General features: G+C 59.8%; 1 protein-coding gene across 2 annotated transcripts; it reads left to right on the forward strand.

Annotated features, from left to right (window-relative positions):
* Window positions 1-310: 310 nt before the first annotated feature.
* On the forward strand, window positions 311-12738 carry EPS8L1 (EPS8 like 1). Of its 2 annotated transcripts, none has more exons than XM_043436292.1 (20): window positions 311-395; window positions 939-1008; window positions 2537-2577; window positions 2919-2977; window positions 3561-3719; window positions 3951-4100; window positions 4604-4686; window positions 5447-5708; window positions 5978-6104; window positions 6318-6406; window positions 6501-6575; window positions 6662-6810; window positions 8375-8516; window positions 8626-8654; window positions 10610-10739; window positions 10832-10945; window positions 11146-11422; window positions 11584-11764; window positions 12126-12258; window positions 12363-12738. In XM_043436292.1, exons 2-20 carry the CDS (start codon window positions 992-994, stop codon window positions 12447-12449), a joined length of 2304 nt encoding a protein of 767 aa, XP_043292227.1. In that variant the 5' UTR covers window positions 311-395; window positions 939-991; the 3' UTR covers window positions 12450-12738. The 2 variants fall into 2 exon arrangements, with proteins under 2 accessions (XP_043292227.1, XP_043292228.1); XM_043436293.1 differs by having other exon boundaries at window positions 339-395; window positions 874-1008.
* The last annotated feature ends 611 nt before the right edge of the window (window positions 12739-13349 follow it).

Below are 13349 nucleotides of genomic sequence, written 5' to 3' on the forward strand. Positions count from 1 at the left end.
GCTGAGGGCACCGGTGGAGACAGAAACCCCAGAAGGAGGTGAGCTCAGCGGGATGGACCTCAGCCCTGGGATTAGAAAGGCGGGCCCCAGGTTCAAAGCCCACGCTGCACATTGACCATGAACAAGTGGCAGTTAGCTTCACAGAGATACCAGGAGAAGTTGGAGCGGGGTTTCTGACGCCACATTGCTGGGGCTGTTGTTCTCCTGTTGTGATGGAGACAGTGCCGGCTCCCCACCGCCGCCCCGAGTCCCGGCCCCGCCCAGGGCCGCTCCGGGAGGCTGTGCCGGGAGTGCTCAGGTATGCGGAGGGGGGAGGGCCTGGAGGGACAGGAAGGACGGGCCGCGGCCGGGAGAGCAGGGCTCAGCGCCTCGGCCTGTCAGAGGCAGGCCGGCAGGTGAGGGGCCCGGGGAGAGACCCGGGTCCTAGGGAGGAGGGCCGGGGGCCTGGACCCCTGGGTCTGAAGGAGGAGGGGCGGGGGCCTAGACCCCCCGGCTCTGAGGGAGGAAGGGTGGAGGGGCCTGGACCCCCGGGTCTGAGGGAGGAAGGGTGGAGGAGTCTGGACCCCCGGGTCCGAGGGAGGAGGGGTGGAGGGGCCTGGACCCCCGGGTCTGAGGGAGGAGGGGTGGGGGTCTGGACCCCGGGTCTGAGGGAGGAGGGGTGGAGGGGTCTGGACCCCCGGGTCCGAGGGAGGAGGGGTGGGGGTCTGGACCCCGGGTCTGAGGGAGCAGGGGTGGAGGGGCCTGGACCCCCGGGTCCGAGTGAGGAGGGCCGGGGGCCTGGACTCCGGGTCTGAGGGAGGAGGGCCTGGGGGCCTGGAATCTGGGTCTAAGGGAGGAGGGGCTGGAGGCTCTGATTGCTGTCTGAATGCGCAGGGGCTGCAGCTGGGATTCCTAGATCCTGTGGTCACGTCAGCCCTCATCCCTTTGCTGGCTTCCAGGGCTCCGGGCTCCAGGGCTCCTCCGGGTGGCAGGAGCCCCCTTTTCCAGAACCATGAGCACCACCCCTGGGTAAGCACCCCCGTCCGCCAGGCCCCCAGCCCCCACCCTTCACCCACACCCACAGGTGGCATTTCCAGCAGCCCAGGGCTGGACACTCGGAAGCCTCTGAGCTGCCTCCCTCCCACTGCCAGTCAGACAGGCCTGGGTTCAAATCCCATTGCCAACCTTCAGCAGTGGTGTGGCCCCAGCAAAAGACATCACCTCTTCAAGCCCCAGTCCCTCCTCTGTGAAATGGGCGATTTCGAGAGCTTGACAGGATAACACATGTGCAAGACTTGGCTGTCTAACCAACAGTGGGTGCTCAGCTCATGGGAACCACTATGGCTGCTGCTGTTATCTGATTTTTTTTTTTTTTAACTTCTTTGGCCACATTGCATGGCTTGTGAGATCTTAGTTCCCCGACCAGGGATTGAACCCTTGCCCCAGCAGTAAAAGCACTGAGTCCTAACCACTGGACTGCCTGGGAATTTCCAATTGTTATCTTATTAAATACTGACCTAGGGCCTAGTGCGTGCCTGCTCAGTCATGTCCGACTCTTTGTGACCCCATGAGCTGTAGCCTGCCAGGCTCTTCTGTCCTTGGGATTGATTCTCCAGGCAAGAATACTGGAGTGGGTTGCCATTTCCTCCTCCAGGGAATCTTCCTGACCCAGGAGATCAAACGTGCATCTCCTGTGTCTCCTGCATTGGCAGGCTGATTCTTTACCAAGTGATAACCTGGGAAACCCTGGGTTGTTTATCATGAAGGGTCAAGTCTCCTGGAGTGACCAGGGAGAAAGACAAAGAAGCATGGAAACAGGTGTCTGGGAGATGTAAGGGAATGATTTCTCCAGCCCAGAGGTAATCAAATTGTGGGGAGATTTGACTGACCAGAGCAGGATGAGGAGCAGAGGTTTGACTGAAAGGCTTTCTCATCCTTCAGCTCTCATCCCTGACCCCAATCAAGCTCTGAGCTCTTATTATATGTGGGGAAATGGGGATTCAAGGATTCTTCTAGGAGAAAGTGACCTTGAAGAGGAGGTTGAGGACAGGTTTTGGCAGGAAAGGGCCCGTGGGGGTAGGAGGGGAAGACGATAACTTCTCAGCTACTCCCAATACCTGTTGTTCTGTCACTAAGTCATGTCCGACTCTTTTTTGACCGTCTGACTGTAGGAGAGTCTGCAAAACACTCCAGTGGCTTCATCTCACTGAATTCACCCAACAGCCCCACTGGGTGGAGACTGTGCGCAGCTGACCCCTGAGAAACTGAGGCAGGAGAGGTTGTCTCTCCACCTCCCCCCACCCCAACCGGAGTCTTCTGGTAAAGCAGGAACTGATAGGGGATTCAAACCCAGCTCTGGGTTTGAGAGACCACACCCCCCACCACCACCCAGTACCACTGCCCTACTTACCTTATTAAAGTCCAGCTCCAGCTCTGCCTTGCTGCTCAGAACCCTCCGTGGCTCCCCACTGCCTTTGCAAGCTCTGCCTGGCAATCAGAACCCCCACCATCTGCTGACAGTTCCCCCAGCCCCTCTCACCCCTCTTTTCCTTCACAGCCCGGAAGCTTCTCTCAAACAGAGTGCCAAGTCTATCTATGGTGAGTTTAGGGGCCAAGAAACCCCAGGCCAAGAGAAACTAGGTCTGAGGGACGAGGTAACTGAGGACCCGAACCTCTGGGTCTGATGGGGGAGTGACTGGGGGCTTGGACGCCTAGATCTAGCGGGATGGGCTGGGGGCTGGGTCTCCTGGATCAGAGGGAAGGGACTGGGGGCTGGGTCTCCTGGATCAGAGGGAAGGGGCTGGGGGCTGGATCTCCTTGGTCTGGGGGAGGGGCTGGGTCTCCTGGGTCTGGGGGAGGGGCTGGGGGCTGGGTCTCCTGGGTCTGGGGGAGGGGCTGGGGGCTAGGTCTCCTGCAGCCATTCCCCTTCACCCCTACAGAACAGAGAAAGCGCTACTCCACTGAGGTTATGTCCGACGTTTCCACCAATGCAGTCAATGTGAGTCTGGGTCTGTGTTGCCGAGGGTAGCCTTGTGGGAGGAAAGGCAGGCCTGAGGAGATGGGGGTGTTGAAAGCAGCTGGACTTCCAAGCAGCATGAACTTGGGAAACAGTTTGCTCCTCTGCAAAGTGGACTTCTTCTACCTTGCCTCAGACGTGGGTCTGCAGGTGAAGAACTCAATTCCACTTTCATCTGCCAACTTTTCCTCGGGACCAGCTCTTGTGCTGGACATCTGGATCATGGGGACAAGTCAGGTGCCATCCCGGATGAGTAGGGAGTCAGACAAGGTCCAGAAGTACCAGCAAAATGTGCTCTAATGGGGGTAGAGGTGCTTAGAAGGAACGAGGTGTAACCCAGACCATTCCCTGCCTTCAAGGGGTCTTGCGGGAGAGCTAGACCCAATTATTAGTCATTCAGATGGGAGACACAGCAAGGGCACTGGGGGGAGGTGGAGCAGGTGCTCAGAGAAGGCCTCCCAGAGGAGGTGTGGTTAGTCCTGGGGCGAAAGGGCGATCCCAGGGGGATCCTCAGCCCACCCGGCTTCATCCTGGGGCCCACTGCTTCCTCTGTGGCCCCTGCCAGCACCTGGTGACCTTCTGCCTGGGTGAGGATGCCATACACACGGTGGAGGACGCCTCGCAGAAGCTGGCCCTCATGGACAGCCAAGGCCGCATCTGGGCCCAGGACATGCTGCTGAGCGTGTCTCCCAGCCACGTCACGCTGCTGGACCCGCTCTCCAAGGTGCCCGGGGCGCGCGGGGGGAAGGAACCGCTGAACCGAGAGCCTGGCCCTAGGGGCATCAGGGGCGTTGCCCCCTTTTTGAGCCTCACTAGCTCATCTATGACCCCTACCCCCGGGGGGGGGGGCGGCGTTGCCCTGAGCAGCGCCTACTTCTGCCGGCCCCGCTGTCGTGGTCACTCAGGAGTTTCCGCGGCTCCGGGCCTCAGTTTACCCGCTGCCCCACCCCTGCAGGAGGAGCTGGAGTCCTACCCGGTGAGCGCCATCGTGCGGTGCGACACGGTGAGGCCGCCGGGCCAGAGACGCCCTCTGCTGCTGCTCGTGTGCCAGGAGCCGGAGCGCGCACAGCCCGACGTGCATTTCTTCCAGGGCCGGAGTGTCGGGGTGAGCGAGCCGGGCCGGGGGCCAGAGCCGGGGGCGGGGTGGGGCGGGCCCTCTCCGCTTGGGGCGTGGCCTGGGGCAAAGGCGGGGTCGGGGTCTAGGAGGGGGCGTGGCCTGGAAAGAAACTCTGTAACGGAGGTGGTGGGTGAGGACAGGTTGAACTGAAGGGAGGTGCCGGCGGAACCAAGACCAAGGCTAAGAGCGCGAGCACAAAGGCAGAGAGAGGGGCCCGGGAAGCAGCCGGAACTAGTGTAGGCGTGAGTGTGGTCGAGGCGCGAGGTACCACCCGGACCGGGCCTCCGTGGAGGCGAGCAGTGGCCTAGGGCAGGGACAGTTTTAGGTCAGGGGCGTGAGCCCAGGGCGTGGGCGCGCATGGACACAGTGCGCGGGCGCTGACTACACGTGATCTAGGGCCGAGCCGAGGAATCGACCCGGAGCGCAGCGCTGAGCGGGCAGTGGGTGGGGTGAGGTGGGGTGGGGTCGTGGCCTGACGGCGTGCTTGGCAGGTGGAGTCGATCCAAGAGGAAATCCAGAGAGCTCTGCACAACTACCGCTCGGGCTGCGGGGAGCGCAGGGCGGCGGCACTCAGGTAAAGCGGCTGGACTGTAAGCGGAGGGGAGAAGAGACGACGGGGAGGTCTCTGGAGGGCCGGCTCCCTTCTTTGGGCCTCAGTCTCCCCATCCGAGAAATCGGTTGGTACCACTAGCCTGGAGCAGAGACAGTTTTAAAGAGTCAAACCCTCTCCAAGCCGCCTATACCTCCCAGACAAGTGTACTACCCCGCCCTCCGTTTCACCTCCCTCTGCCTCAGTTTCCCTCCAGAGAGGCGCGCTCCGCACTCCCGAATCCATATATCGATTTCCCCCTACCGCTGCGAATCTCGGTTTGACCCCTTTGGGCCACCGTGTTTCCGACTGTTGTTCAACCGCTCAGTCCTGTCCGACTCTTTGCAACCCCATGGACTGCAGCACGCCAGGCGTCCCTGTCCTTCACCGTCTCCCAGAGTTTGCTCAGACTCACGTCCATTGAGTCAGTGAGGTCACCCAACCATCTCATCCTCTGTCATCCCCTTCTCCTGCCCTCAATCTTTCCCAGCATCAGGGTCTCTTCTAATGAGTCGGCTCTTCGTATCAGGTGACCAAAGGACTGGAGTTTCAGCTTCAGCATCAGTCTTTCCAAAGAATATTCTGGATTGATTTCCTTTAGGATGGGCTTGTTTAATCTCCTTACTGTCCTTGGGACTCTCAAGAGTCTTCTCTAGCACCACAATTCGAAAGATTGAAGCCCCGAGATTCTCTGCTCGCTGGACCCCTCGGTGTTCCCAGCCTGCCCGCCCTTGTCCCTCCGCAGGGCTACGTCAGTGGAGCCACAGCAACACCCCTCGCCCGTCGCCGAGGCCGCGCCCCTGCCGCATCGCCCGACATTCCGCGCGGCGATCCACACCGTGCAGCCGGCCGCGGGCCGCGGGCGACCCCAGGCGGAGCCCATCCCAGAGGCGGAGGAGACGCGGAGGCCGGGCCGGGAGGAGGTCTGCCTCAGCTCTGACCCGGCCTCCCCAGACCTGGGGCCCCGTGGCCCGGACCTGGCCAGTCTGCAGGCGGAGCGGGATGTGGTGAGCGAGGCCGGGCCAGGGCCAGGGGCGGGACTGACTGCAGGTGTGAATCTTCTGTCAGAGGGTGGGGCTTGGTCCTGGGACCTCGGTCAGACTTCTGGGGGTGTGGCCGGTGGTGACAGGATGGGGGCAAGGTCAAGCATCGGGGCGCGTGGCCTGGCCTGAGTGTGCCCCGGTGCTCTTGATTTGTGGGGCTTTGGACGCGGGGCGGGGCGGGATGAGGGTCTGGGATTCAGGGGTTCCGTGCATCCCCATGCCCTGGCCCCCAGGACATCCTGAACCACGTGTTTGACGACGTGGAGAAGTTCATATCCAAGCTGCAGAAATCGGCCGAGGCGTCCCGAGTGCTGGAGCACCGAGAGCGCAGCCGCAGGACCCGGCACCGGGAGGCCGGGGGTGAGGGGGCGCCATCCAGCGGCAGTCCTGAACAGCCCCTCTCTGGCCCTCCTGGGCCACTCCCAAATATCCTCCCTCTCCCCGGGTCTCCCCCTGCACCCCCTGCCAGTCTGACTCCCCATCGCGACCTCACTGGGTCTCTGTCTCTCTCTTTGACCCTGCCTGATGCTGTCTGCACGTCCCCTGTCACCGCGCCTGCCTTCCTACCCACAGACGGCCTCCTGGCGCTGCGGGCCAAGCCGCCCTCAGGGGCCGAGTACACCGACGTGCTTCAGAAAATCAAGTACGCCTTCAGCCTGCTGGTGAGCACGCACCCACCTCGGGGCCTCAGGGGGGGAGAGGAATAGCGAGTCGCACCTGTCCACGAACTAACACCAGCACCTCCCCGACTCTCAGGCCCGGTTGCGCGGCAACATCGCCAACCCCACCTCCCAGGAGCTGCTGCACTTCCTGTTCGGACCTCTGCAGATGGTGAGACACCCCCAGCCTCAGCCCTGCAGCACAGGAGTCCACTTCAGGCAGGTCTGACTGCCTGCCCACTCCTGCGCCCCTGCCAGATTGTAGACACCTTGGGCGGCCCGCAGTTGGCCAGAGGCGTGAGGCAGCCGCATCTGACTTCGGAGGCTGTGACACTGCTGCGCGACAACGTCACTCAGCGTGAAAACACGCTCTGGACCTCGCTGGGGGACTCTTGGACGCGCCCGGGGTAAGGCGCAGGGCTGGGGGCAGGAGGCATGCTATTTAAGGGGCGGGGCGGGGCGGGGTGGGGCGTGGTGATTGGAGGGACAGGACTGGGAGGCGGGAGGCGTGGTGACTTAGGGGAGGGGCTGGGAGGTAGGAAGCGTGGTGATTGGAGGGACAGGACTGGGAGGCAGGAGGCGTGGAGACTTAGGGGAGGGGCTGGGAGGTAGGAAGCGTGGTGATTGGAGGGACAGGACTGGGAGGCAGGAGGCGTGGTGACTTAGGGGAGGGGCTGGGAGGTAGGAAGCGTGGTGATTGGAGGGACAGGACTGGGAGGCAGGAGGCGTGGTGACTTAGGGGAGGGGCTGGGAGGTAGGAAGCGTGGTGATTGGAGGGACAGAACTGGGAGGCAGGAGGCGTGGAGACTTAGGGGAGGGGCTGGGAGGTAGGAAGCGTGGTGATTGGAGGGACAGGCTAGAAGGCAGGAGGCGTGGTGATTTAGGGGCGGGGCTTGAAGGTAGACAGCGTGGTGATTGGAGGGAAAGAGCTAGGAGGCAGGAGGCGGGGTGCTTTAGGGGCGGTGCTGGGAAAAAGAGGCGTGGCTGTAGGAAAGATGGGGTTGGGAGAGAAAGGTCATTGTGGGGCTTAGCTAGAGGGTGTCTTCAGAGAAACCGAAGTTCTGGTGGGACTAGACAAATGCCACGACCCGATTGGAGGGAAGGCCAGAAACTCTTGAGTGTCGTGTGACACAGTCTGCTGAGCCTCAGACAGCAGCTGTCCCCTTTGGCGGTGTGGCAGTACCCAGTGGTTTCTCTCCTAGGCAGGCCTATCAACTCCAGGCTCTGCGGTCATAATGTGCACCCAGAACCTGTATTCTCAATCCCTCCCCTTTCCCCAAGGAGCGTATTGTTTTCTCTGTTTAAAAAAGTTTCAAAAATAAATCTTAAAGTTAAGTAGTTAGGTTTTTTGTAGCATGATTTAAAAAAAAAAAAAAGACTCAACCAGAGCTCCAACAGGAATAAAAGGCAGGACTTCCAGGAATGGAGCAGGGCTATAGCAAGGAGGTGGGCTTGGGAAACGTTTGGTCTGTGGATTTGGAAAGGGCGCACAGCTTTTCGGAGGCTGGCAGCTTCATGGGAGCAGGTGCAAAGCTAGATGCTGGACTTAGGGGAAAGGGGTGGGAGACCCAGTTTGGAGTCAAAGGTGAAATTCAGGAGAGTAGAATCAGGATATTTACAAAGACAGTTGACGTCATGGATGCAACTTAGAGTAAGGGGCAGGTCTTGGTTTAAAGAAGAAATGGAGGGGGGTTCAGGATGGGGAACACATGTAAATCCATGGCTGATTCATGTCAATGTATGGCAAAAACCACTGCAATATTGTTAAGTAATTAGCCTCCAACTGATAAAAATAAATGGGGGGAAAAAAGTGTTTGGCACATTAAAAAAAATGGGGGGAGGTAAGGTTACATTTGTTGGGTTACAACAAGGCTTAAGGGAAGGGGGAAACCTTCCTGAAGTTACTGACAGTGATAAGTCTGAAGTCAGACCTTCAGGATCCCTGAGCCCTCGGCCCTCCCTTGGTTGCAGGGTGGACCTGCCCGCAGAGGAGGGGCCCCCATACAGACCTGAGTTCTACAGCGGCTGGGAGCCCCCAGCCGTGGACCCACAGGGCCGTGCCTGGGAGGACCCAGTAGAGAAACAGCTACAGCATGAGAGGCGGCGCCAGCAGGTGAGGCTAAAGCTTCAGCTCCCGCAGGTGACACGGGGGTAGGGGCGTGAGCGGGGGTCCCGGGGGTGCAGGCCGGGCCCCCCTGACCTACTGCTCTTCCGTCCTCCAGCAAAGCGCTCCCCAGGTCGCTGTCAATGGGTGAGTGTCAGTGGGTGAGTCGGGTCAGTGGGGTCCAGGTGGGTTGCGTCCTGGGGGCTCCCAGTGCTGACTCCGCTCCCCCTTTTTTCTTTTTCTTTTTGTCTTCCCGGTTCTTCGAAGGTGGGTGAGGTGGTGATGAGGCAGGGGCCGGGGCAGGGAGAGGGGGGAGAATCAGGGAGGGAGGGAGAGGGTCCCAGTTTTCTGGGTCCAAGGGAGGAGGGTGCTGGGAGTGGGTAAATCTGAGAGAGACCCCTGAATCCCCAAAGATCTGGAAGGAGGTGGCTTGGTTTCCGAGGGTCTGGAAAGCCTCCCACCTGGGTCCCTATGAAGACAGCGTTCTAGGTGTTGTAGAGAACAGGCTGGGGAATTGAACATTCGGGTTTTGAAGAAGAGATCAATCTGGTGCTTGGAACCTTGGAGAGCCGGGGAAGTAGACTTGCGACTTCGGGGGCCAGGGGGCAAGTTTCTGGGCAAGTTAGAAAGTGGTACTATTTCCAAGCTCCTGAGAGAGAGAAAGACTGGGAGGCTGGACCCTCACTTTCCCAAGACTCTCAAGCAATTGTCTTGGTCCCTGCTGGCTGTCAGACTGGGACCTTTTAAACATTAAATAGTTTAGGAAATCAAAGCTTGAGATCTGGGCTCCTAGGTCTCCAGAGGAGGAAAAGGACTGGGGGTGCAGATCCATAGTTCCAACAAGCAGTGGGGGTGCAGGCTCTTGGGTCCCCGGGGAAGAAGGGCCTAGAGGAGCCAGGATTCCCTGAGCAAGCTGGGAGCAGGCATGAGGGAAGCCATGTGAGATGAGAAGAGAGAGAAGCAGCAGGTGTGGAGAAGTGGGTCTGGGTAGGGCTGGGGCAGAGAGTCTCAGCAGAGACGGCGTGCGGGGAGCTGCCAGCCTCACACGGGGGGCGCCTCGGCCCTGAAGATCCCCTTCTCCCTTGCACAGGTAGGCGTCATGGGGCTGAGGTGCCTTTAACCGGGGTGTCAGAGCTAAAGGTCTGCTCACCTCCCTGCCAGCTGCCTGGTCCAGCGGACCCCCTTTTCCCTGCGCTTCTGAATCTTGACACCCCCAGCTTTTAACTCACCTTTTTGGGTTTTGTTTTTTTTTGCACTTCAAGTTCTTTGTGGGGGGACCTGGAAATAGCTATAATCCCTCCCTGAAAGAGTGAGAGGTCTGTGATGTTGTACAGGCTAGCAGTTAAAGAGCTTAGGGTCATGGGAGCATTCAGGTTCACGCCCAGGTGAGTGCAAGTACTGGGTTGGCCCAAAAGTACAGGACAACCTGAACAAAGTGTTTGGTCGACCCAAAAGAATGGAATTCCTCAGGATGCGAGCTCAGGCCAACCTGCCGAGTCCCCAGTGCAACTACACCTCTTTCTTGCTCTATGACCTTTACATCACGGTTTCTCTCCTGTAAAATGGAGATAATAATTGGGTCTCTGGGAGGAGGAAGGAACTACTAAGAGGCTCAAACTCATGGTTCTACCAAGGGTTGTCTCAGTATCAAGTCAGCTAGTATATGTAACAGACTTTGAATGGTTTCTGGCATATAGCAAGTGCTATGTACGTGTTGACTATTGTTATTACTATGCTTAGGAGTTATCATTTATGCATGAGCCCAGTATATAGTAGATGCTCAATAAATAGCAGCAGTCTCTAGCTGTATGATCTGGGGAAAGTGATTTTATTTCTCTGAGCCCAAATGTTCTCATCTAGAAAACAGAGCTGATGCTAGTACTCACATCATGTGCTTGCTGCGTGGTGCCGGGCGTGAAAGGAGCACAGTATATTCAAACTGGCATTCCAGTGTCAAACCTCTGTTAACAGTATTAACCTGCCCCCTCCCCTCAGCCTTGATCCCCTGCTTGGCTTTAACTCCAGCTCACATCAACTCCTAAAGGCCCAGCACAGTGACGCTGGCTGCCTCCTTACCCCCCAACTCTTCCCCTTCTCCTCAGTCACCCAGACGGGGAACCAGAAGCTGAGCCCCAGGGGCCGGAGCCGGCGGGAAAGTGGGCCCTATGTAATTATGACTTCCAGGCGCGCAACAGCAGTGAGCTGTCCGTCAAGGAGTGGGACATACTGGAGGTTAGAGGAGTAGGGGTAGGGGTGAGGAGGTGGAGTCCACCCAGCCCTTGCTACAGACACAGCCTCTGAATCCTCCGCTGTATCTCTTCCAGGTCCTAGATGACCGGCGCAAGTGGTGGAAGGTTCAGGACCAGCGGGGGCAGAAGGGATACGTACCCTATAATATCCTGACACCCCACCCGGGGCCGCGGGGGGGCTGCAGTCTGGTGAGCCGGGGCAGACTCCTGGGTCCTGAGGGAAGAGGGGCTAGGGGGTCAGATCCTGAGAACAAGGGGCGTGGGGGTTAAGGGGTCAAAATCCCTGGAAGAGGAGGTGACTGGGGATTCAGACATTTACCTCCAGGAGAAGGGACTGTGACTCAGTCCTCTCTCTGATCCAAGTGCTTCCCTCTTGTTCCCCTCTCTAGGAGAATAGCACGGCCGTTCCCCCTCCACCACCAGCGCCGGCCCCGGGCCCAGCTCCGGCTACCCCTCCTCCACCAGAGCCGGCCCCGGCCCTGGCTCCCCCCGCTCTTCCCGCATCTGCCTTGGCCCCGGCCCCTGGGCCCCTGCCCCTTCCCCCTCCACCACCAGCGCCAGCCTTGGCTCCAGGAGGAGCGCAAACCCAGGCTCCGGCTCCGGCTCCAGCTCGGTCTCCCAGGGACAGCTGTGAGAACCTCAGCAACTTGGACGCGGGCAAGAAGGGTGAGTGGTGGGGGCACCCTTTCGAGGGAACGGTCCTTGGCCTCACTTTCCAGGCAGAGAAAAGGAGGCTCCCGACCACCCATCACGGGAACGCTGGAGGTCCCTGACCCTCTGGGCCCTTCGCCCTGAGTCGTTCGTCCTTCCTGTTTTCCCACCTGCAGAGAATTTCTGCCCGATGCTCATGCTCAGTATCAACGAGGAGCTGCAGGCACGTCTGGCCCAGGGCCTCACGGGCCCCAGCCGCGCAGCCCCGGGGCCTCGCGCCCCGGAGTCGCAGCTCAGCCCTCGCTCCAGCGCCTCGGAGGTCTGCGCCTGGCTGCAGGCCAAGGGCTTCAGTTCAGGGTGAGTGTAGTGTTTGCCGGCTGGGAGGCTCGGGTTATACACGCACTAGAGGCGAAGCGCTCCGAATGGCCCAGGGGGCGTGGCAGACCACAGGGGGCTGGGATTGGTCCAGGACGGGGGCCTTGTCTGAGTGCAACTATGAACGTCAGGCTGTGATTGGCCTGTTTTCCTAGGCTCCGATTGGAGTCACCACGGAAACCTCCCCTGCGAGGCGCTATGGTTGGTAGAGCGGGAGTCAGGAACCTTCGGCAGCTGATTGGACGAAGGCCTAGGGGCGGGCAAGACGTGGTTGGTGGGGCTGACATTCGAGCTGCGATTGGCCAGTCGCAGGCCTGACCGTACTCTCAATACCCCTGCTCAGGACCGTCGCGGCGCTGGGAGAACTGAGCGGCGCTCAGCTGTTCTCGCTGCCGAAGGAGAAGTTTCGGGCGCTTAGCCCCGAGGAGGGGGCGCGCGTGTATAGCCAGATCACGGTGCAGCGCTCGCTGCTGGAGGTGAGCCGGAACCGTCGTCCCAAGGCCCGGGCCGGGGAGGGCGCTGAGGACCCTGACGATCCGGTCCTGATTTCCAACCCCCACCCCCCGCCCCCGTCCTCCAGGACAAAGAGAACGTGTCAGAGCTGGAGGCAGTGATGAAGAAGCAAAAGAAGAGAATGGAAAACGAGGTGGAAACGGAAGTCATTTGATCCTTTCCCTCCCCTCCACTCAGAGTTTCGAGGCAGCCCCGCGGGAGATCGGACTCTGCAGACTGCCCTCGCCAACGGGATTAGATCCCTCCAGGGATCGGCGACCTGTTCCAGCCGTGGTCTTACCCTGTCTGGGTAGATAAAGAGGCCCGTCCTTGCTGGAGTCTCCTGAGCGAGTGCTCTCGGATTGACCGAGAGCTGGCTTTAGAGACAATTCGGGGGACGTGCTTGTGCTCGGGAGCCCTGTGCATTGTGATGTGCGGCCCAGTCTATAAACAGCCTCCTCTTAGCAGGCGGTGTCAACGGCTGTCCTCTCTCTACCCAGGTGTCAGGGGCCAAGCACCTGCCCTTCACCCCAGCTACAGCCTCACAGGAAGTGAATACAGGAGATGTCCCCACCCTCCTTGGTTTCTTCCTCTGATCCTCCTCTCCCTCCCTGGGGCCCCAACTGAGACTTCTGCCCTCCCAGCCTCCAGGTTGTCCTGGACTGAACATCCAGCGTCCCGGTGCACCCCACGCTCAAAACCCGCTTCTAGCTCCCGACTGCAGTCTTGGTCCTGAGTATTTGGTCCCTGCCTCTCCAGCCTCATCTCCCACCCCCTCAACCCCCATGCATCCTGGCCCTGCCCGGCTCCACACACCCACGTGCACACCAGCCTCCCTAACCCCTGCCGCCCCTGCTTTCCCCCTTAGCACCACCACCTGCAACACATTTGTTTCTGGATGCCTCCTGACTCTCCTCTAAAATGTATCGGATCTTTACCTGTCTCATTCGCTACTCTATCATCGACGGGCAGGCCAGGGCCTGGCAAGACCAGGACCCCGAATGACCGTGTGAATGAATGAATGAATGAATGCCCCAACCTGGAGGATGGCTCCATTGGGCTCCAGACGACTGTT

The sequence above is a fragment of the Cervus canadensis genome, chromosome 18, assembly GCF_019320065.1.
Source record: "Cervus canadensis isolate Bull #8, Minnesota chromosome 18, ASM1932006v1, whole genome shotgun sequence".
Taxonomy (NCBI): Eukaryota; Metazoa; Chordata; class Mammalia; order Artiodactyla; family Cervidae; genus Cervus; species Cervus canadensis.